Source organism: Pleurodeles waltl, chromosome 6 (assembly GCF_031143425.1).
Source record: "Pleurodeles waltl isolate 20211129_DDA chromosome 6, aPleWal1.hap1.20221129, whole genome shotgun sequence".
NCBI lineage: Eukaryota > Metazoa > Chordata > Amphibia > Caudata > Salamandridae > Pleurodeles > Pleurodeles waltl.
The window spans coordinates 239,525,376-239,547,606 of NC_090445.1; the positions used below are offsets into that span (position 1 = coordinate 239,525,376).

Consider the following 22,231-nt stretch of genomic DNA (forward strand, 5'->3'; position numbering starts at 1 on the left):
AGCCGCCACTGCCGGCATGTCAGGCCGAACTGCTGTGTTCGAAATGACCGCCTAAGACTTTTATCAGGTAAAATTTGTTGGAGTTGTAAATCAAGCCCTGGCAACCTAGTGCATATGTTTTTGAATGCCTACTACTTCATAATAATTGGGATAGAATATATTCCCTTATACGTGATATTTTAAACTTCTTACTACCTACAAGCTTTACCTACAGTTCTAGAACCCTCTGTATGCATGGAATCAACTGAACTGGGAGGAGTGATCCTTTGTTACCTGACCTGATGATAAGTCTTGCACATAAAACTATTCTAGCCAATTGGAAGTATCTAGAGAAATCCTCTGCTAATGCATGGTAGGAGTGTTGAGATACATGAGGGGAATTGAACATATCATGGCTCAACAATACCCTTGGATGTCAGCAAAAACCTCTATATGGAACAAGCTAGATGAATACTTAAAAACAAAATAAACTGTCATGAACACTTCTCATTACACCTTAATCTAGTGGCGTCCATTTCTTTCTTTCTCTCTTTATAGTCATTAAGAGGTATGAATTACCTATACTAACTGCTCAACAACATAATTTGGTGTGGCTGGATGTCATACTTTTGAGACCATAATTTGCTGTTGTAGTTATTTTCTTATAGTTGTATTTTATTTTTCCTTTCCTTTTTATTTGCTTCTTTGGTGAGCACATACTGTGAGTCTAAACCCTACTCCTCTGCCACACTTTCAATACTTTGTACTATTAGTGCATTTTTACCATGCAAGGGACAATGTGAAAAAACTTAAGGCTGACCTCAACGATCTCAAAAACTTCCGACCGATCTCCCTCCTCCCTTTCCCAGCGAAAGTCATCGAGAAGATCGTCAACGCACAGCTCTCCCACTACCTCGAAGACAACTCCATCCTAGACCCTTCCCAATCCGGTTTCAGACGCAACCACAGCACAGAGACTGCACTCCTCGCCGCCACAGATGACATCAGACAACAAATGGACAACGGCGAAACCTCAGCCCTCATCCTCCTAGACCTCTCCGCTGCCTTCGACACGGTCTGCCACCGCACCCTACTAAATCGCCTCCACAAAGCCGGTATCCAAGACAAAGCCCTCAACTGGATCTCCTCTTTTCTCTCCGGCAGAACCCAGAGAGTCTGACTCTCACCCTTCCGCTCCGAAGCCACCAACCTCATCTGCGGCGTCCCCCAAGGCTCCTCACTAACCCCAACGCTGTTCAACGTCTACATGGCCCCCCTCACACAACTGGCCCGCCAGCACAACCTCAGACATGGCTCTTCGAACGATAGCAGTGACACCTCTCCCCCTCCCCCCCCCAAGCGCCTCGAAACCCTAACGGGTACATAGCGCGCTTTATAAATTTAATGATTGATTGATTGATTGATTGATGTGATGTAACTGTTGTAACGATTTGGTAACTTTTTCTGTAGTTTGACTCCCATTTGTAATCTGGGAATGTACTAGTAAGATTGATTACTCACCTTGTCATGTTGGTTCTTGAATAAACGTAATAAAGTGTTCTGATGTAAAATGTGTTGTTTCTTTCTCAACCTCACTAATAATTTATATTACATTATACTTGTATTATCCAGTACTCCTACCACAATTTCGACAGCAGTAGTCATGATGATGACGACATCCGGCGCTGTGTGATTCTGGAGCGGTTGAAACTGCAGTGGGTGGCCATGCACTGTGACGCCCAGTTGGACTGGATCTGCAAGATGCCTAAAGGTATTTTTGGCAAATTTATTGGGAGGGGGAGGGCTTGGTATAGGCTGGAATGTGGCAGGGGTTGTATGGTGATGGTTTATTGTCACAATAAGGACACACTAGATCAAAGGGGTAGTTGTAGAGCACACCTGTATAAATATTAGTGTTGATTGCTTTGCCGTATTCCAGAATTATCCCTCGTGTTATCCCTCATTTCCCTCTTTTTTTATTTGCGTTATGTCTCCCTTAATTTTTTTTACTATATCTTAATCAAGACATTGGCTCTTACATTCTGTGTTGCCTTTCAACACCACTCCAAGATCAGACCTTTCTCCTTACCCTTGCCTGTCCTACCTACTCCCAAACATTCCATTGTTCCTCTTTTCCTGTTTTCCTTTTTCTTTTTTTGACCCCTTCTTTCCCAGCCATTAGATTCATCTCTCACTTTAATGTTCAAATGGGCTTAATGTCATATCATGCTCTCTGGGTAACCTATCTGATTCAGAATTAGGTTTCTCACTCTTTGAGAAAAAGTGTGCCTATTTATCTTAAAGCTGATGCTTGCTTTTCTTGTTTTGAAGGGTCCGATGTGAAGGAGCCAGAGGTCACCCAAGGTAGGCACACTCAAGGTTTCCTCTTTCTCTCCCTTAGTCTAGGACGTCTCTCTTTGGCATGTGTAAGGAAATGCCTCCTTGGCATGGTTACCCCCTGACTTTTTGCCTTTGCTGATGCTAAGTTATGATTTGAAAGTGTGCTGGGACCCTGCGAACCAGGCCCCAGCACCAGTGTTCTTTCCCTAAACTGTACCTTTGTCTCCACAATTGGCACAACCCTGGCACCCAGGTAAGTCCCTTGTAACAGGTACCCCTGGTACCAAGGGCCTTGATGCCAGGGAAGGTCTCTAAGGGCTGTAGCATGTCTTATGCCACCCTAGAGACCCCTTACTCAGCACATACACACTGCTTGCCAGCTTGTGTGTGCTGGTGGGGAGAAAATGACTAAGTCGACATGGCAGTCCCCTCAGAGTGCCATGCCAACCTTGCACTGCCTGTGGCATAGGTAAGTCACCCCTCTAGCAGGCCTTACAGCCCCAAGGCAGGGTGCACTATACCACAGGTGAGGGCATATATGCATGAGCACTATGCCCCTACAGTGTCTAAGCAAAACCTTAGACATTATAAGTGCAGGTTAGCCATAAGAGTATATGGTCTGGGAGTCTGTCAAACACGAACTCCGCAGCACCATAATGGCTACACTGAAAACTGGGAAGTTTGGTATCAAACTTCTCAGCACAATAAATGCACACTGATGCCAGTGTGCACTGTATTGTAAAAATACACCCAGAGGGCATCTTAGAGATGTCCCTGAAAACATACCCGACTTCCAGTATGGGCTGATTAGTTTTTGCCAGCCTGCCACACACCAGACATGTTGCTGGCCACATGGGGAGAGTGCCTTTGTCACTCTGTGGCCAGGAACAAATCCTATACTGGGTGGAGGTGCTTCTCACCTCCCCCTGCAGGAACTGTAACACCTGGCGGTGAGCCTCAAAGGCTCACCCCCTTTGTTACAACGCCACAGGGCATCTCAGCTAGTGAAGATGCCAGCCCCTCCGGCCACTGCCCACACTTTTGGCGGCAGGGCTGGAGGAGATAATGAGGAAAACAAGGAGGAGTCACTCCCCAGTCAGGACAGCCCCTAAGGTGTCCTGAGCTGAGGTGACTCTTACTTTTAGAAATCCTCCATCTTGCAGATGGAGGATTCCCCCAATAGGATTAGGGATGCGCCCCCCTCCCCACAGGGAGGAGGCACAAAGAGGGTGTAGCCACCCTCAGGGCCAGTAGCCATTGGCTACTCCCCTCCCAGACCTAAACACACCCCTAAATTGAGTATATAGAGCTCCCAGAACCGAGGAAGACAGATTCCTGCAACCTGAAAAAGAAGAAGGACTGCTGACCTGGAGCCCTGCAGTGAAGACGGAGACGACAACTGACTTGGCCCCAGCCCCACCGGCCTGTCTCTCTACTTCAAAGAAAACTGCAACAGCGACGCATCCAACAGGGTCCAGCGACCTCTGAAGCCTCAGAGGACTACCCTGCATCTAAAGGACCAAGAAGCTCCCGAGAACAGCGGCCCTGTTCAAGAAACTGCAACTTTTTTAAACAAAGAAGCAACTTTTAAAGACCACACGTTTCCCGCTGGAAGCGTGAGACTTTCCACTCTTCACCCGACGCCCCCGGCTTGACCTGCGGAAAACAAACACTACAGGGAGGACTCCTCGGCAACTGCGAGCCCATGAGTAGCCAGAGTTGACCTCTCTGAGGCCCCACAGGGACGCCTGCAGAGGAAATCCAGAGGCTCCCCCTGACCGCGACTGCCTGCTTCAAGGAACCCGACGCCTGGAAACCACACTGCACCCGCAGCCCCCAGGACCTGAAGGAACCGAACTCCAGTGCAGGAGCGACCCCCAGGCGACCCTCTGCCTAACCCAGGTGGTGGCTACCCCGAGGAGCCCCCCCTGTGCCTGCCTGCATCATTGAAGAGACCCCCGGGTCTCCCCATTGATTCCTATTGGAAACCCAACGCCTGTTTGCACTCTGCACCCGGCCGCCCCTGTGCCGCTGAGGGTGTACTTCCTGTGCCTGCTTGTGTCCCCCCCCGGTGCCCTACAAAACCCCCCTGGTCTGCCCTCCGAAGACGCGGGTACTTACTTGCTGGCAGAATGGAACCGGGGCACTCCTATTTCCATTGAAGCCTATGTGTTTTGGGCACCACTTTGACCTCAGCACCTGACCGGCCCTGAGCTGCTGGTGTGGTAACTTTGGGGTTGCCCTGAACCCCCAACGGTGGGCTACCTTGGACCCAACTTTGAACCCTGTAGGTGGTTTACTTACCTGCAAAACTAACCAATACTTACCTCCCCCAGGAACTGTTGAAATTTGCACTGTCTAGTTTTAAAATAGCTTATTGCCATTTTTGCCAAAGCTGTACATGCTATTTAGCTGATTCAAAGTTCCTATGATACCTGAGTGAAGTACCTTTCATTTAAAGTATTGGTTGTAAGTCTTGAACCTGTGGTTCTTAAAATAAACTAAGAAAATATATTTTTCTATATAAAAACCTATTGGCCTGGAATTGTCTTTGAGTGTGTGTTCCTCATTTATTGCCTGTGTGTGTACAACAAATGCTTAACACTACCCTCTGATAAGCCTACTGCTCGACCACACTACCACAAAATAGAGCATTAGAATGATCTATTTTTGCCACTATCTCACCTCTAAGGGGAACCCTTGGACTCTGTGCACACTATTTCTTACTTTGAAATAGTATATACAGAGCCAACTTCCTACATTTGTGGATCAGCTTGGGGTACAAGACTTTGCATTTGCTGGACTACTCAGCCAATACCTTATCACATGACTAAATTCCAAAAATTGTAATTAGAAACTGATTTTTGATATTTGAGCTATTTTTCTACATTTTTAAAAGTCCTGCTAGGGCCTTGTGTTAGTCCCTGTTAACATTTCTTTTAGAGTTTGATGTTTTGTAAAAGTTTGGATTAAGTTCTAGAGCTAGTTTTAGATTCTTAAAAAGTATCCCAACTTTTAGAGAAATAATGTCTGCTGCAGAAGAGATGGTGGTGGAGCTCAACCTTACCCCTTACCTGCATCTTAGGATGTCAGAGTTAAGGACTCTCTGCAAAATTAAAAAGATACAAACTGGATCAAACCCTACCAAAGTACAGCTCCAGGAGCTCTTGGCAGAGTTTGCTAGAGACAATCCCTCTGAAGATACCCTTATAGAGGGGGAAGCTAGTGATGTGGAGGAGAATTTCCCACCTCCAGTCCTAGTTAGGGAGACCAGGGTTCCTCCAACCCTGACTCCACAAGTGATAGTCAGAGATGCTGCTTCTCCCACAGGGGAGTCCAGCTACTCTGGAAGCATTGAGGGCAGCCTCAATGAAGATGACCTCCTGTTAGCCAGGATGGCCAAAAGATTGGCTTTGGAGAGACAGCTCCTAACCATAGAAAGGGAAAGACAAGAGATGGGCTTAGCTCCCATCAATGGTGGCAGCAACTTAAATGGGGTCAGAGATACTCCTGACATGCTAAAAATCCCCAAAGGGATTGTAAGAAAATATGAAGATGGTGATGACATCACTGTAAGGAAATGCCTCCTTGGCATGGTTACCCCCTGACTTTTTGCCTTTGCTGATGCCAAGTTATGATTTGAAAGTGAGCTGAGGCCTGCTAACCAGGCCCCTGCACCAGTGTTCTTTCCCTAACCTGTACCTTTGTCTCCACAATTGGCACACCCTGGCATCCAGGTAAGTCCCTTGTAACTGGTACCCCGGTACCAAGGGCCCTGATGCCAGGGAAGGTCTCTAAGGGCTGCAGCATGTTTTATGCCACCCTGGGGACCCCTCACTCAGCACAGACACACAGCGTGCCAGCTTGTGTGTGCTGGTAGGAAGAAAATGGCTAAGTCGACATGGCACTCCCTTCAGAGTGCCATGCCAACCTCACACTGCCTATGGCATAGATAAGTCACCCCTCTAGCAGGCCTTACAGCCCTAAGGCAGGGTGCACTATACCATGGGTGAGGGCATAGGTGCATGAGCCCTATGCCCCTACAGTGTCTAAGCAAAACCTTAGACATTGTAAGTGCAGGGTAGCCATAAGAGTATATGGTCTGGGAATCTGTCATACACGAACTCCACAGCACCATAATGGCTACACTGAAAACTGGGAAGTTTGGTATCAAACTTCTCAGCACAATAAATGCACACTGATGCCAGTGTACATTTTATTGTGAAATACACCCCAGAGGGCATATTAGAGATGCTCCCTGAAAACATACCCGACTTCCAGTGTGGGCTGACTAGTTTTGCCAGCCTGCCACACACCAGACATGTTGCTGGCTACATGGGGAGAGTGCCTTTGTCACTCTGTGGCTAGTAACAAAGCCTGTACTGGGTGGAGGTGCTTCTCACCTCCCCCTGCAGGAACTGTAACACCTGGCGGTGAGCCTCAAAGGCTCACCCCCTTTGTTACAGCGCCACAGGGCATCCCAGCTAGTGGAGATGCCCGCCCACTCCGGCCACGGCCCCACTTTTGGCGGCAAGGCCGGAGTAGATAATGAGAAAAACAAGGAGGAGTCACTGGCCAGTCAGGAGAGAACCCCTAAGGTCTCCTGAGCTGAGGTGACTCTGACTTTTAGAAATCCTCCATCTTGCAGATGTAGGATTCCCCCAATAGGATTAGGGATGTGCCCCCCTCACCTCAGGGAGGAGGCACAAAGAGGGTGTAGCCACCCTCAGGGCTAGTAGCTATTGGCTACTAACCCCCCAGACCTAAACACACCCCTATATTGAGTATTTAGGGGCCCCCAGAACCTAGGAAGATAGATTCCTGCAACCTGAAGATGAAGAAGGACTGCTGACCTGGAGGCCCTGCAGAGAAGACGGAGATACCAACTGCTTTGACCCCAGCCCTACCGGCCTGTCTCCCCACTTCAAGAAAAACTGCAACAGTGACGCGTCCCCCAGGGTCCAGCGACCTCTGAAGCCTCAGAGGACTAACCTGCATCTAAAAGGACTAAGAACTCCCGAGGACAGCAGCTCTGCTCCAAAGAAGAAACAACTTTGCAACAAAGAAACAACTTTCAAAGGACTGCACGTTTCCCGCCGGAAGCGTGAGACTCTCCACTCTGCACCTGACGCCCCTGGCTCGACCTGCGGAGAAACAACACTACAGGGAGGACTCCCCGGCGACTGCGACCCTGTGAGTGGCCAGAGTTGACCCCCCCTGAGTCCCCCCAGCAACGCCTGCAGAGGGAATCCAGAGGCTCCCACTAACTGCGACTGCCTGCTTCTAAGAACCCGACGCCTGGTAAGGACACTGCACCCGCAGCCCCCAGGACCTGAAGGATCCGACCTCCAGTGCAGAAGCGACTCCCAGGTGGCCCTCTCCCTTGCCCAGGTGGTGGCTACCCCGAGGAGCCCCCCCCCCCCTTGCCTGCCTACTTTGTTGAAGGGACCCCTGGGTCTCCCATTGAACTCCATTGCAAACCCGATGCCTGTTTGCACTCTGCACCCGGCCCTCGTGCCGCTGAGGGTGTACTTTTTGTGCTGACTTGTGTCCCCCCCAGTGCCCTATAAAACCTCCCTGGTCTGCCCTCCGAAGTCGCGGGTACCTACCTGCTGGCAGACTGGAACCGGGGCACCCCCTTCTCCATTGAAGCCTATGTGTTTTGGGCACCACTTTGACCTCAGCACCTGACCGGCCCTGAGCTGCTGGTGTGGTAACTTTGGGGTTGCCCTGAACCCCCAACGGTGGGCTACCTTGGACCCAACTTTGAACCCTGTAGGTGGTTTACTTACCTGCAAAACTAACCAATACTTACCTCCCCAGGAACTGTTGAAATTTGCACTGTCTAGTTTTAAAATAGCTTATTGCCATTTTTGCCAAAGCTGTACATGCTATTTAGCTGATTCAAAGTTCCTATGATACCTGAGTGAAGTACCTTTCATTTAAAGTATTGGTTGTAAGTCTTGAACCTGTGGTTCTTAAAATAAACTAAGAAAATATATTTTTCTATATAAAAACCTATTGGCCTGGAATTGTCTTTGAGTGTGTGTTCCTCATTTATTGCCTGTGTGTGTACAACAAATGCTTAACACCACCCTCTGATAAGCCTACTGCTCGACCACACTACCACAAAATAGAGCATTAGAATTATCTCTTTTTGCCACTATCTTACCTCTAAGGGGAACCCTTGGACTCTATGCATGCTATTTCTTACATTGCAATAGTACATACAGAGCCGACTTCCTACAATCACCAAATGGTTCACAGCTTTTGAGAGGGCTTGTGCAACCATGAAAGTAAACAAATCTCACTGGGGTGCTCTCCTTTGGGAAATGTTACCTGGAAAGTGTAGGGATAGACTCCTCACACTCTCTGGGAAAGGTGCAGAATCCTATGACCTCATGAAAGCTACCCTGATTGAGGGCTTTGGATTCTCAACTGAGGAGTACAGGATTAGGTTCAGGGGGGCTCAAAAATTCTCGATCCAGACCTGGGTTCTATTTTGTTGACTTCTCAGTCAAAACCCTGAATGGTTGGATTAATGGCAGTGGTGTAAATGATTATGATGGGCTGTACAATCTGTTTATGAAAGAACACCTTTTAAGTAATTGTTTCAATGGTAAACTGCATCAGCATCTGGTAGAGCTAGGCCCAATTTCTCCCCAAGAATTGGGAAAGAAGGCAGACCATTGGGTCAAGACTAGGGTGACCAAGACTTCCACAGGGGGTGACCAAAAGAAAGGGGTCACAACGACTCCCCAGGGGAAGAGTGTTGAGACATCCAAGGGTAAAAGTAAAGAGTCTTCTACAGGGCCCCAAAAACCTGCTCAGGAGGGAGGGTCCAAAACCTCTTCACAATCCAATTTTGGGTACAAGGGTAAAAACTTTGATCCCAAAAAGGCCTGGTGTCGTAGCTGTAATCAGCAGGGACACCAAACTGGAGACAAGGCCTGTCCCAAGAAAGATTCCACTTTTACTTATACTCCAGTTAGCACTGGAATAGCCACTCTCCAGGTGGGATCAACAGTGTGCCCTGAGCAAATCAGGGTTCACACTGAAGCTACATTAGTCTCTGAGGGTGGGGTGGACTTAGCCACACTGGCTGCCTGGCCCCCTAATATGCAAAAATACAGGCAGCAGCTCTTGATTAATGGGTCTAGTGTAGAAGCCCTGAGGGATACGGGTGCCAGTGTCACAAAGGTGACAGACAAACTGGTTTCCCCAGGACAATACCTGACTGGACAAACTTATCCAGTCACCAACGCTGACAATCAGACTAAAGTACATCCCATGGCTATGGTAACTTTAGAATGGGGAGGTGTCACTGGCCTGAAACAGGTGGTAGTCTCCTTCTATCCCAGTAGACTGTTTGCTTGGAAATGACCTGGAGTACTCAGCATGGGCTGAGGTAGAACTCAAAACCCATGCAGCCATGCTGGGTATCCCTGAACTGGTGTGTGTCAAGACAAGGGCGCAGTGCAAGGCTCAGGGTGAAAAAGAGGTGTTGGAGCCTGGAATAATGGCCCAACCCTCCAAGAAAAAAGGAAAGAAGACTGGGGAACCAGCTTCAACACAGCAAAAGAAAAAGAACATCTCTTCCCAGGAAGAAGTTCTGCCCTTTGAGGGAACTGAGCCCATGGAGTTGGAACCTTATCAGGTTGAACTCTTAAGCCCAGGGGGGCCCACAAGGGAACAGCTGTGTAAGGGGCAAGAAACCTGTCCCTCTCTTGAAGGCCTTAGGCAGCAAGCTGCTGAAGAGACCAAAGGAAAAATCAGTGGAACGCACAGGGTCTATTGGGAAGATGGACTCCTTTACACTGAGGCAAGAGATCCCAAACCTGGTGCCACTAGGGGAGTAGTAGTGCCTCAGGAGTTTAGGGAGTTCATTCTGACCTTAGCCCACGACATTCCACTTGCTGGGCATTTGGGACAAACCAAGACTTGGGAGAGGTTAGTCAACCATTTCTATTCCCCCAATAGGATTAGGGATGTGCCCCCCTCCTCACAGGGAGGAGGCACAAAGAGGGTGTAGCCACCCTCATGGCCAGTAGCCATTGGCTACTGCCCTCCCAGACCTAAACACCCCCCTAAATGGAGTATTTAGGGGCTCCCAGAACCGAGGAAGACAGATTCCTGCAACCTGAAGAAGAAGGACTGCTGACCTGAAGCCCTGCAGTGAAGACATAGACGACAACTGATTTGGCTCCAGCCCCACCGGCCTGTCTCCCTACTTCAAAGAAAACTGCAACAGCGATGCATCCAACAGGGTCCAGCTACCTCTGAAGCCTCAGAGGGCTACCCTGCATCTAAAGGACCAAGAAGCTCCCGAGAACAGTGGCCCTGTTCAAGAAACTGCAACTTTTTGAAACAAAGAAGCAACTTTTAAAGACCACACGTTTCCCGCCGGAAGCGTGAGACTTTCCACTCTGCACCCGACGCCCCCGGCTCGACCTGCGGAAAACGAACACTACAGGGAGGACTCCCCGGCGACAGCGAGCCTGTGAGTAGCCAGAGTTGACCCCCCTGAGCCCCACAGCGACGCCTGCAGAGGAAATCCGAGGCTCCTCCTGACTGCGACTGCCTGCTTCAAGGAACCCGACGCCTGGAAACCACACTGCACCCGCAGCCCCCAGGACCTGAAGGAACCGAACTCCAGTGCAGGAGCGACCCCCAGGCGACCCTCTGCCTAGCCCAGGTGGTGGCCACCCCGAGGAGCCCCCCCTGTGCCTGCCTGCGTTGTTGAAGAGACCCCACCGGGTCTCCCCATTGATTCCTATTGGAAACCTGACGCCTGTTTGCACTCTGCACCCGGCCGCCCCTGTGCCGCTGAGGGTGTACTTTCTGTGCCTGCTTGTGTCCCCCCCGGTGCCCTACAAAACCCCCCTGGTCTGCCCTCCGAAGACGCGGGTACTTACCTGATGGCAGACTGGAACGGGGGCACCCCTATTTCCATTGAAGCCTATGAGGGTCATTCTGACCCTGGCGGCCGGTGGCCGCCAGGGCCACCGACCACGGGAGCACCGCCAACAGGCTGGCGGTGCTCCAACGAGCATTCTGACCGCGGCGGTTCAGCCGCGGTCAGAAGCGGAAAGTCAGCGGTCTCCCGCTGACTTTCCGCTGTTCGTGTGAATCCTCCATGGCTGCGGATTCTGACCCCCCCTACCGCCATCCTGTTCATGGCGGGAAAGCTGCCATGAACAGGATGGCGGTAGGGGGGGGTCGCGGGGCCCCTGGGGGCCCCTGCCGTGCCCATGCCAATCGCATGGGCACGGCAGGGGCCCCCGTAAGAGGGCCCCGCAAAGTATTTCAGTGTCTGCCTTGCAGACACTGAAATACGCGACGGGTGCCACTGCACCCGTCGCACCTTCCCACTCCGCCGGCTCGATCACGAGCCGGCATCCTCGTGGGAAGGTCGTTTTCCCCTGGGCTGGCGGGCGGTTTTTCAGCAACCGCCCGCCAGCCCAGGGGAAAACTTGTAATACCCGCCGCGGTCTTTTGACCGCAGCGCGGTATTTTGGAGGGCGGCATCCTGGCAGGCGGCCTCCGCCGCCCGCCAGGGTCATAATGAGGCCCTATGTGTTTTGGGCACCACTTTGACCTCTGCACTTGACCGGCCCTGAGCTGCTGGTGTGGTAACTTTGGGGTTGCCTTGAACCCCCAATGGTGGGCTACCTTGGACCCAACTTTGAACCCAGTAAGTGTTTTACTTACCTGTGAACTTAACAAATACTTACCTCCCCCAGGAACTGTTGGTTTTTGCACTGTGTCCACTTTTAAAATAGCTTATTGCCATTTTTGGCAACACTGTACATGCTATTGTGATTATTCAAAGTTCCTAGAATACCTGAGTGAAATACCTTTCATTTAAAATATTATTTGTAAATCGTGAACCTGTGGTTCTTAAAATAAACTAAGAAAATATATTTTTCTATATAAAAACCTATTGGCCTGGAATTTGTCTTTGAGTGTGTGTTCCTCATTTATTGCCTGTGTGTGTACAACAAATGCTTAACACTACCCCCTGATAAGCCTACTGCTCGACCACACTACCACAAAATAGAGCAATTTTAATTATCTCTTTTTGCCACTATCTTACCTCTAAGGGGAACCCTTGGTCTCTGTGCACACTATTTCTTACTTTGAAATAGTATATACAGAGCCAACTTCTTACAGCATAATATAGCATTTTTTCAAATTCAGAGTTGTGATTCTAATATTCGTAGCCTTCTTTGAAAATGTTCCTAAAACGTGATGCGTTCCTGATCTGCAAACATTTTCCTAGGTCCACTTTTTGAAACTGTATGAAAATGCCACTTTTTGGCATGGTTGCCCCACACTTTTTGCCTAGTATTGATGCAAACTTTGATTGGAAGTGTGCTGGGATTCTGCTAACCAGGCCCCAGCGCCAGTGTTCTTTCCCTAAAGCTGTACCTTTGTTGCCACAATTGCCACAGCCCTGGTACACAGGTAAGTCCCTTGTAAAAGGTACCCATGGTACCAAGGGCCCTGTGGCTAGCAAAGGTCCCTGAGGGCTGCAGCATGTATTATGCCACCCTGGGGGACCCCTCACTCAGCCTATGCACACAGCCTTGCAGCTTTTGTGTGCTAGTAGTGAGAAAAATGAAACGTTGACATGGCACCTCTTTGGGGCTGTGCTCCCAAAATCACTGCCAGTGGCATAGGTAAGTCACCCCTCTAGCAGGCCTTACAGCCCTAAGGCAGAGTGCCATGCCCCCAAAATCACTGCCTGTGGCATAGGTAAGTCACCCCTCTAGCAGGCCTTACAGCCCTAAGGCAGAGTGCCAGGCCCCCAAAATCACTGCCTGTGGCATAGGTAAGTCACTCCTCTAGCAGGCCTTACAGCCCTAAGGCAGGGTACACTATACCCCAAGTGAGGGAATAGCTGCATGAGCAATATGCCCCTACAGTGTCTAAGTCCATTCTTAGACATTGTAAGTGCAGGGTAACCATATTGAGTATATGGTCTGGGAGTTTGTCATTACGAACTCCACAGCACCATAATGGCTACACTGAATACTGGGAAGTTTGGTATCAAACTTCTCAGCACAATAAACCCACACTGGTACCAGTGTGGGAATTATTGAAAAATGCACACAGAGGGCATCTTAGAGATGCCCCCTGTATGTTAGCCAACCTGGTAGTGTAGGACTGACTGGTCTGTGCCAACCTGCCACTTCCAGACGAGTTCCTGACCACATTCAGTGAGTGCCTTTGTGCACTCTGTGGTAAGAAACAAATCAGGCCCTTAGTGGAGGTGCTTCACACCTCCCTCCTGCAGGACCTCCAACACCTGGCGGTGAGCTTCAAAGGCTCCAGCCTCGAGTTACAGTGCCCCAGGGCACTTCAGCTAGTGGAGATGCCCGGCCCCCTGACAAAGCCCCACTTTTGGCTGTAAGTCCGGCGGTAAAGATAGGGAAAACGGAGGAGTGACAACCTCAGCCAGGACCACCCCCTAAGGTGTCCAGAGCTGAGGTGACCCCCCCTCCCTGCAGAATCCTCCATCTTGGTTTGGAGGATCAGGGCCAATAGCAGTAAGGATGTGCCCCCCCTCCCCACAGGGAGTGAACACAAGGAGGGTGTAGCCACCCTCTGGGACAGTAGCGTTTGGCTACTATCCTCTAACCTCTAAAAAAACCCTAAATTTAGTATTTAAGGGCTCCCTGAACCAAGCTAGGCAGATTCCTGACGACCTCAAGAATAGGAGGACTGCTGAGCTGAAAACCTTGAAGAGAAGAAAAGGAGACAACAACTGACTCTGCCCCAGCCCTACCAGCCCGTCTCCTGCTTCAAAGACCCTGCAAAAGAAAAGTGACGCGTTCTGCAGGGCCAGCGACCCCTGAAAAGCCTCCAGGGGACTGCCTTCAACACCGATGACCAAGAAACTCCTGTGGACAGCGGACCTGTCCAACAAAAAGAAGAGGAAACTACTTCCAAGGGACTCCCACCTTACTCCAGAAGCGTGAGTCCAAAACCATTCTGCACCTGACGCCCACGGTCCGTGTCCAGGTGACCCACCTATCCAGAGAGGATCCCCAGGCAATTCTGACTGAGTGTCCAAACTGGGCTGACCTCTCCACCCCTCCACGACGACGTCTACAGAGGGAATCCCGAGGACCCCCCTGACCTTTAAAAGAAGAGTGGCCAGGGCACACCAATAGCATGAATCCTGATAATGTTCAGGAATAAATAGAAAGTTCGTTCTTGGAAGATGATGTGTAGATATTTATTATAAGTGCAGGTAGAAAGTAGAAATCTCAATCAAAAGACTGCGTTGTACAAAATGACCTTGTGTCCAGAGCAGCCAGATGGTGATAAATGGTCAGAGTTACAATAGGATATTCGAATGTAACAATAAGTCCATACAGCAAAACAGCCAACACGTGTTTCGTCTTCAAGACTTTGTCAAGGCTTCAGGTGTATATAAAACATTATATGTAAACACGAAAGGTACATAGATCAAGCTGCTGGTAGGCATGAGTCCTTAAGTATTTGTGGAGCGAATAAACCCGTGCCGTGCACGTCGGGGTTTTGGCAGAGTGACCCCCCTGACCGCGACTGCCCGGGACGAAGATATCCGATGCCTGGAGAAGCATGGCACCCACAGCCCCCAGACTCAAGAGAAACTGACCACTGGTGCAGCAGTGACCAGCAGGCAGCCCTTCTCCCTATCCAGTCGGTGGCTTGTCCGAGGAGCCCCCCTGTGCCTTACCTGCAGCGCCTAAGTGACCCCTGGGGTCCCTCCATAGAGTTCCATTGGGAACACAATGCCCTGTTTGCACCCGGCTGCCCCGTGCCACTGAAAGTGCATATTTGGTGCCTACTTGGGGCCTCCCCAGTGCTCCTCTAAACCCCCCTGGTCTGCCCTCTAACAATGCGGGTACTTACCTGCAACTAGACCGGAAACGGAGTATCCCCTGTCTCCATAGGGGCCCACGTTATTTTGGCTCCTGTTTGACCTCTGCACCTAACCGACCGTGTGTTGCTGGTGCTAGGTGTTTGTGGTTATCTTGATCCCCCAACAGTGGGCTACTTATGCCTCAGAGACTGAATCTGTAAGTTGGTTACTTACCTCCAAAACTGTACTGTACTTTCTTCCCCCAGGAACTGTTGAAAGTTGTAGTGTCCACTTTTAAGATAGCTTTTTGCCATTTTAAGAAAAACTGTGTATATTGTTGATTCCATTCAAATTCCTGATTATATCTATGCAGAGTACCTTTCACTGAATGTACATACCTGCAATCTTCTGGTTCTAGAAATAAATTAAGAAACCATATGTTCGATGGCATCTGTCGCTGTAGATACACATGTTGTGCATAGCCCGCCATCTGGTGTTGGGTCGGAGTGTTACAAGTTGTTTTTCTTCGAAGAAGTCTTTCGAGTCACGGGATCGAGGGACTCCTCCTCTTTGTCTCCATTGCGCATGGGCGTCGACTCCATCTTCGATTGTTTTCTTTCCGCCATCGGGTTCGGACGTGTTCCTTTCGCTCCGGGTTTCGGAACGGAAAGTTAGCTCAAAATCGGAAAATTACGTCGGTATTGTTGCGTTCGGGATCGGGTTAGATAGCATCGACATCGCATCGATACGATAACATCTCCGTTGCCCTTCGGGGTAGTTTTCGATCCCCCGTCGGGGCCTGGTCGGCCCGACCGCATGTGACATCGACGCTGATGGAACGGACCCCGTTCCGTTTCTGTCCTAAATGCCAAAACAAATACCCATATACAGACCAACATTCGGTCTGTAACCTGTGCCTGTCGCCCGAGCACAGGGAAGAAACTTGTGAGGCCTGTCGTGCGTTCCGGTCCCGAAAAACGCTCCGTGACCGCCGAGCCAGAAGACTGCAAATGGTGTCCACGACGACAGGACACCGAGATTTCGAGGAACAAGAAGAAGTAGAAGCCTTCTCGATCCATGAATCGGACTCGGACGAATTCGACGACCATGAAACAGTGAGTAAGACGTCGAAGATAGCACATAAGAAAACTAACAAGGCCCAGGGGACGCCACTGCCGTCAGGCCATGGCTCAACCCATAAACTCGGTGACCGACCATCGGCACCGAAGAAGGCCGAAATAGTGCCGAGATCGTCCGACTCGGGTCGAGACACAGGCACCCAGCCATCTCGGGACCGAGATAGTGCTGCCGGCAAAGATCGACGCTGAGATAGCGGAGCCGAAGCTGTTCGATGCAGAGACAGCGGCACCGAGGAGGATCGACGCCGAGAGGGGTCGACTCCGAAAAAGAGGAAAGGCGCCTCGGAGACGAAAAAGAGCGTGGACATGGTTTCGCTGCCAAAACGACCCGCAACCGAGCCAACTACCGGTTCCTATTCAGAGGAACAATCACTGTCCTCTCAAATGCGAAAGCATAGATTCGAGGAGGAATTACAATCCACTGAGGTGGACCACACTCAAAAAAGGATTTTTATACAGAGTGGAACAGGGAAAATAAGCACCCTTCCCCCTATTAGGAGGAAGAGGAGACTGGAATTCCAACAAGAACAAACACCACAAACAAAACTGGTGAAGAAGGTAACTCCGCCACCCTCTCCTCCACCTGTGGCTCCCATTTCACCGGCACAGACTCCGTCACATTCACCGGCTCACACCACCTTAAGCCAAGGTGACCAGGACCAAGATGCTTGGGACTTATACGACGCCCCAGTGTCGGACAACAGTCCTGAGGCGTATCCTACAAAGCCCTCACCACCAGAAGACAGCACAGCATATTCACAAGTGGTGGCTAGAGCAGCAGAGTTCCACAACGTGTCTCTACACTCGGAGCCTGTCGAAGATGACTTCCTCTTCAACACCCTCTCTTCCACACATAGCACCTACCAAAGCCTGCCTATGCTCCCAGGAATGCTAAGGCACGCAAAGGACATATTCAAAGAGCCTGTCAAAAGTAGGGCAATAACACCGAGGGTGGAAAAAAAATATAAAGCACCTCCCACAGACCCAGCTTTCATCACCTCACAACTGCCACCAGATTCGGTTGTGGTAGGGGCGGCTCGCAAAAGAGCAAACTCCCACACATCGGGCGATGCACCACCCCCAGATAAGGAGAGCCAAAAGTTCGATGCAGCCGGTAAAAGGGTCGTAGTACAGGCTGCAAACCAGTGGCGCATCGCAAACTCTCAAGCGCTCCTAGCGCGATATGACAGAGCCCACTGGGATGAGATGCAACACCTCATTGAGCATCTACCCACAGAACTACAAAAGAGGGCGAAACAAGTGGTTGAGGAGGGCCAAAACATCTCCAATAACCAGATACGCTCCTCTATGGACGCAGCGGACACAGCAGCAAGAACGGTTAACACGGCAGTAACCATCCGAAGGCACGCGTGGCTACGAACATCTGGTTTTAAACCAGAGATACAGCAGGCGGTGCTCAATATGCCATTCAATGAGCAACAATTGTTCGGACCTGAAGTGGACACGGCAATTGAGAAGCTAAAAAAGGACACTGACACTGCAAAAGCCATGGGCGCGCTCTACTCCCCGCAGAGCAGAGGCACTTTCAACACCTTCAGCAAGACAACCTATAGAGGGGGGTTTCGGGGTCAATCCACACAACCCAGTACCTCACAGTCAACACCGTCCACCTACCAGGGACAGTACCAAAGGGGAGGCTTTCGGGGCCAATACAGAGGGGGACAATTCGCTAGAAGCAGGGGAAAATTTCAAGGCCCCAAAACACCTACAAACAAACAGTGACTCACACGTCACTCATCCCCTCCACACAACACCAGTGGGGGGAAGAATAAGTCAGTATTACCAAGAGTGGGAGAACATAACAACAGACACTTGGGTCTTAGCAATTATCCAACATGGTTATTGCATAGAATTTCTACAAATCCCTCCAAACATACCACCAAAGACACAAAATATATCAAAACAACATTCGGACCTCCTAGAAATAGAAGTTCAAGCATTACTGCAAAAGAACGCAATAGAACTGGTACCAGATACACAAACAAATACAGGGGTTTACTCACTGTACTTTCTAATACCAAAGAAGGACAAAACACTGAGACCAATCCTAGACCTCAGAACACTAAACACATACATCAAATCAGAACACTTTCACATGGTCACGCTACAGGAAGTGTTACCATTGCTAAAGCAACAAGATTACATGACAACCTTAGATCTCAAAGACGCGTATTTCCACATACCAATACATCCGTCGCACAGGAAATACCTAAGGTTCGTATTCAAAGGAATACATTACCAATTCAAAGTATTGCTGTTCGGTTTAACAACTGCACCAAGAGTCTTCACAAAGTGCCTAGCAGTAGTGGCTGCACACATCAGAAGGCAGCAAATACACGTATTCCCGTATCTAGACGACTGGCTAATCAAGACCGACTCACTGACAAGGTGCTCACACCACACAGATCAGGTCATACAAACCCTCTACAAACTCGGTTTCACCATCAACTATGCGAAATCACACATTCTGCCGTGCAAGGTACAACAATACCTAGGAGCGACAATAGATACAACAAGGGGAATAGCCACTCCAAGTCCACAAAGGGTTCAAAATTTCCAAAAGATTATACAACGCATGTATCCAACACAAAGAATACAGGCGAAGATGATATTACAACTCCTAGGCATGATGTCCTCATGCATAGCCATTGTCCCAAACGCAAGGTTGCACATGCGGCCCTTACAACAGTGCCTAGCATCACAATGGTCACAAGCACAGGGTCAGCTTCTAGATCTGGTGTTGATAGACCGCCTAACATACCTCTCGCTTCTATGGTGGAACAATATAAATGTAAACAAAGGGCGGCCTTTCCAAGACCCAGTGCCACAATACGTGATAACTACAGATGCTACCATGACAGGGTGGGGAGCACACCTCAATCAACACAGCATACAAGGACAATGGGACGTACATCAAAGAAAGCTGCATATAAATCACCTCGAACTACTAGCAGTTTTCCAAGCATTAAAAGCATTTCAACCAATCATAACTCACAAATACATTCTTGTCAAAACGGACAACATGACAACAATGTATTATCTAAACAAACAGGGGGGGGACACACTCGACACAGCTGTGCCTTCTGGCACAAAAAATATGGCAATGGGCAATTCACAACCACATTCGCCTAATAGCACAGTTTATTCCAGGGATCCAGAATCAACTTGCAGACAATCTCTCTCGAGATCACCAACAGGTCCACGAGTGGGAAATTCACCCCCAAATTCTAAACACTTACTTCAAACGTTGGGGAACACCTCAAGTAGACTTATTTGCAACAAAGGAGAACGCAAAATGCCAAAACTTCGCATCCAGATACCCACACAGGCAGTCTCAAGGCAATGCCCTATGGATGAACTGGTCAGGGATATTTGCGTACGCTTTTCCCCCTCTCCCTCTCCTTCCATATCTAGTAAACAAATTGAGTCAAAACAAACTCAAACTCATACTGATAGCACCAACATGGGCAAGGCAACCATGGTACACAACACTGCTAGACCTATCAGTAGTACCCCACGTCAAGTTGCCCAACAGGCCAGATCTGTTAACACAACACAAACAACAGATCAGGCATCCAAACCCAGCATCGCTGAATCTAGCAATCTGGCTCCTGAAATCCTAGAATTCGGACACTTAAACCTCACACAAGAATGTATGGAAGTCATAAAGCAAGCCAGAAGACCATCCACTAGACACTGCTATGCAGGCAAATGGAAAAGGTTTGTTTGCTACTGCCATCATAATCAAATTCAACCATTACACGCATCTCCAAAAGATGTAGTGGGTTACTTACTACACTTACAAAAATCGAACCTGGCCTTCTCTTCCATTAAAATACACCTAGCAGCAATATCTGCATACCTGCAGATTACCCATTCAACTTCACTATTTAGGATACCTGTCATTAAAGCTTTTATGGAAGGCCTCAAAAGAATTATACCACCAAGGACACCACCCGTTCCTTCATGGAACCTCAACATCGTCTTAACAAGACTCATGGGTCCACCCTTTGAACCTATGCACTCTTGCGAAATACAATTCCTAACCTGGAAAGTTGCATTTCTCATCGCCATCACATCTCTAAGAAGAGTAAGTGAAATTCAGGCGTTTACAATACAAGAACCTTTTATCCAACTACACAAAAATAAAGTAGTCCTAAGGACCAATCCTAAATTTTTGCCAAAGGTTATTTCACCGTTCCACCTAAATCAAACGGTAGAGCTACCAGTGTTCTTCCCACAGCCAGATTCCATAGCTGAAAGGGCACTACATACATTAGACGTCAAAAGAGCACTAATGTACTACATCGACAGAACTAAACACATCAGAAAAACTAAACAACTGTTTATTGCATTTCAAAAACCTCACGCAGGAAACCCAATATCGAAACAGGGTATAGCCAGATGGATAGTTAAGTGCATCCAAATCTGCTACCTTAAAGCAAAAAGACAACTGCCCATTACACCAAGGGCACACTCAACCAGAAAGAAAGGCGCTACCATGGCCTTCCTAGGGAATATTCCAATGCACGAAATATGTAAGGCAGCCACATGGTCTACGCCTCACACATTTACCAAGCACTACTGTGTAGACGTGCTATCAGCACAACAAGCCACAGTAGGTCAAGCCGTACTAAGAACCTTATTTCAGACTACTTCCACTCCTACAGGCTGAGCCACCGCTTTTGGGGAGATAACTGCTTACTAGTCTATGCACAACATGTGTATCTACAGCGACAGATGCCATCGAACTGAAAATGTCACTTACCCAGTGTACATCTGTTCGTGGCATCAGTCGCTGAAGATTCACATGTGCCCACGCACCTCCCCGGGAGCCTGTAGCCGTTTGGAAGTTAGCTTCAACTTTGTACATTTGTAAATATATTACATCTTAAATAGGTACATACTTATTCACTCCATTGCATGGGCACTATTACTAACAAACAACTCCTACCTCACCCTCTGAGGGGAAAACAATCGAAGATGGAGTCGACGCCCATGCGCAATGGAGACAAAGAGGAGGAGTCCCTCGGTCCCGTGACTCGAAAGACTTCTTCGAAGAAAAACAACTTGTACCACTCCGACCCAACACCAGATGGCGGGCTATGCACAACATGTGAATCTTCAGCGACTGATGCCACGAACAGATGTACACTGGGTAAGTGACATTTTCATTTTTATTATAAAATCAGTTAAATAATTGAGTGTTTTTGCTTAACACTGCCCTCTGATTAGCCTTTACTGCTCGACCACACTACCACAAATAGAGCATTAGTATTATCTATTATTGCCTCTCTCAAGCCTCTGGGGGAACCCCTGGACTCTGTGCACTCTATGGCCCTCATTACAACCCTGGAAAAAAAATGGAATCACGACCGTGGCGGAAACCGCCAACATAGACAGCCACTTTAACACTCCAACCGCCACGGCGGTACAAACAAACAGCGCGGTGGTCACCGCCAACAGACAGGCGGAAGACAATGTACCGCCCACACCATTATGAGAGGCCAATCCGCCACCTTTTCCGGGGCAGAACCAACGCGAACAAAAACACGGTGGAAACAGGACTTGGAAGGGAAAACACTCACCTCTCCACACCCCACGAGGAACCAGGACACCATGGAGCCAGAACTCCAAATACTCCCTGCAATAGTATTCCTGCTCTTCTATCAGGAGCAACAAAGACGGCGACGATGACCACGGTGAGTATTGCACCTACAACACAGGGGAGGAGGGAGGGAAAAGAGAGTGACACACACATGCAACACGCAACACCCCCACCCTCACCCATAACAGCATACACACGAATACATCCTGCAACATTACATTTACACCCTCCCAACCCCCTATCAAGAACGCAAGGACAAAAGGAAATGAGTTGAACGATTGTAATCAT

The 22,231-nt window shown here is 49.1% G+C and overlaps 1 protein-coding gene across 2 annotated transcripts in view; it reads left to right on the forward strand.

Moving 5' to 3' along the window:
- The window catches only part of MRC2 (mannose receptor C-type 2), a 761,492-nt gene that overhangs the window by 507,458 nt on the left and 231,803 nt on the right, over window positions 1-22,231 (forward strand). For both annotated transcript variants that reach the window (XM_069237988.1, XM_069237989.1), the window contains exons 15-16: window positions 1,612-1,750; window positions 2,311-2,343. In XM_069237988.1, coding sequence (XP_069094089.1) covers window positions 1,612-1,750; window positions 2,311-2,343 — 172 coding nt within the window. The remainder of the gene's footprint in view (window positions 1-1,611; window positions 1,751-2,310; window positions 2,344-22,231) is intronic.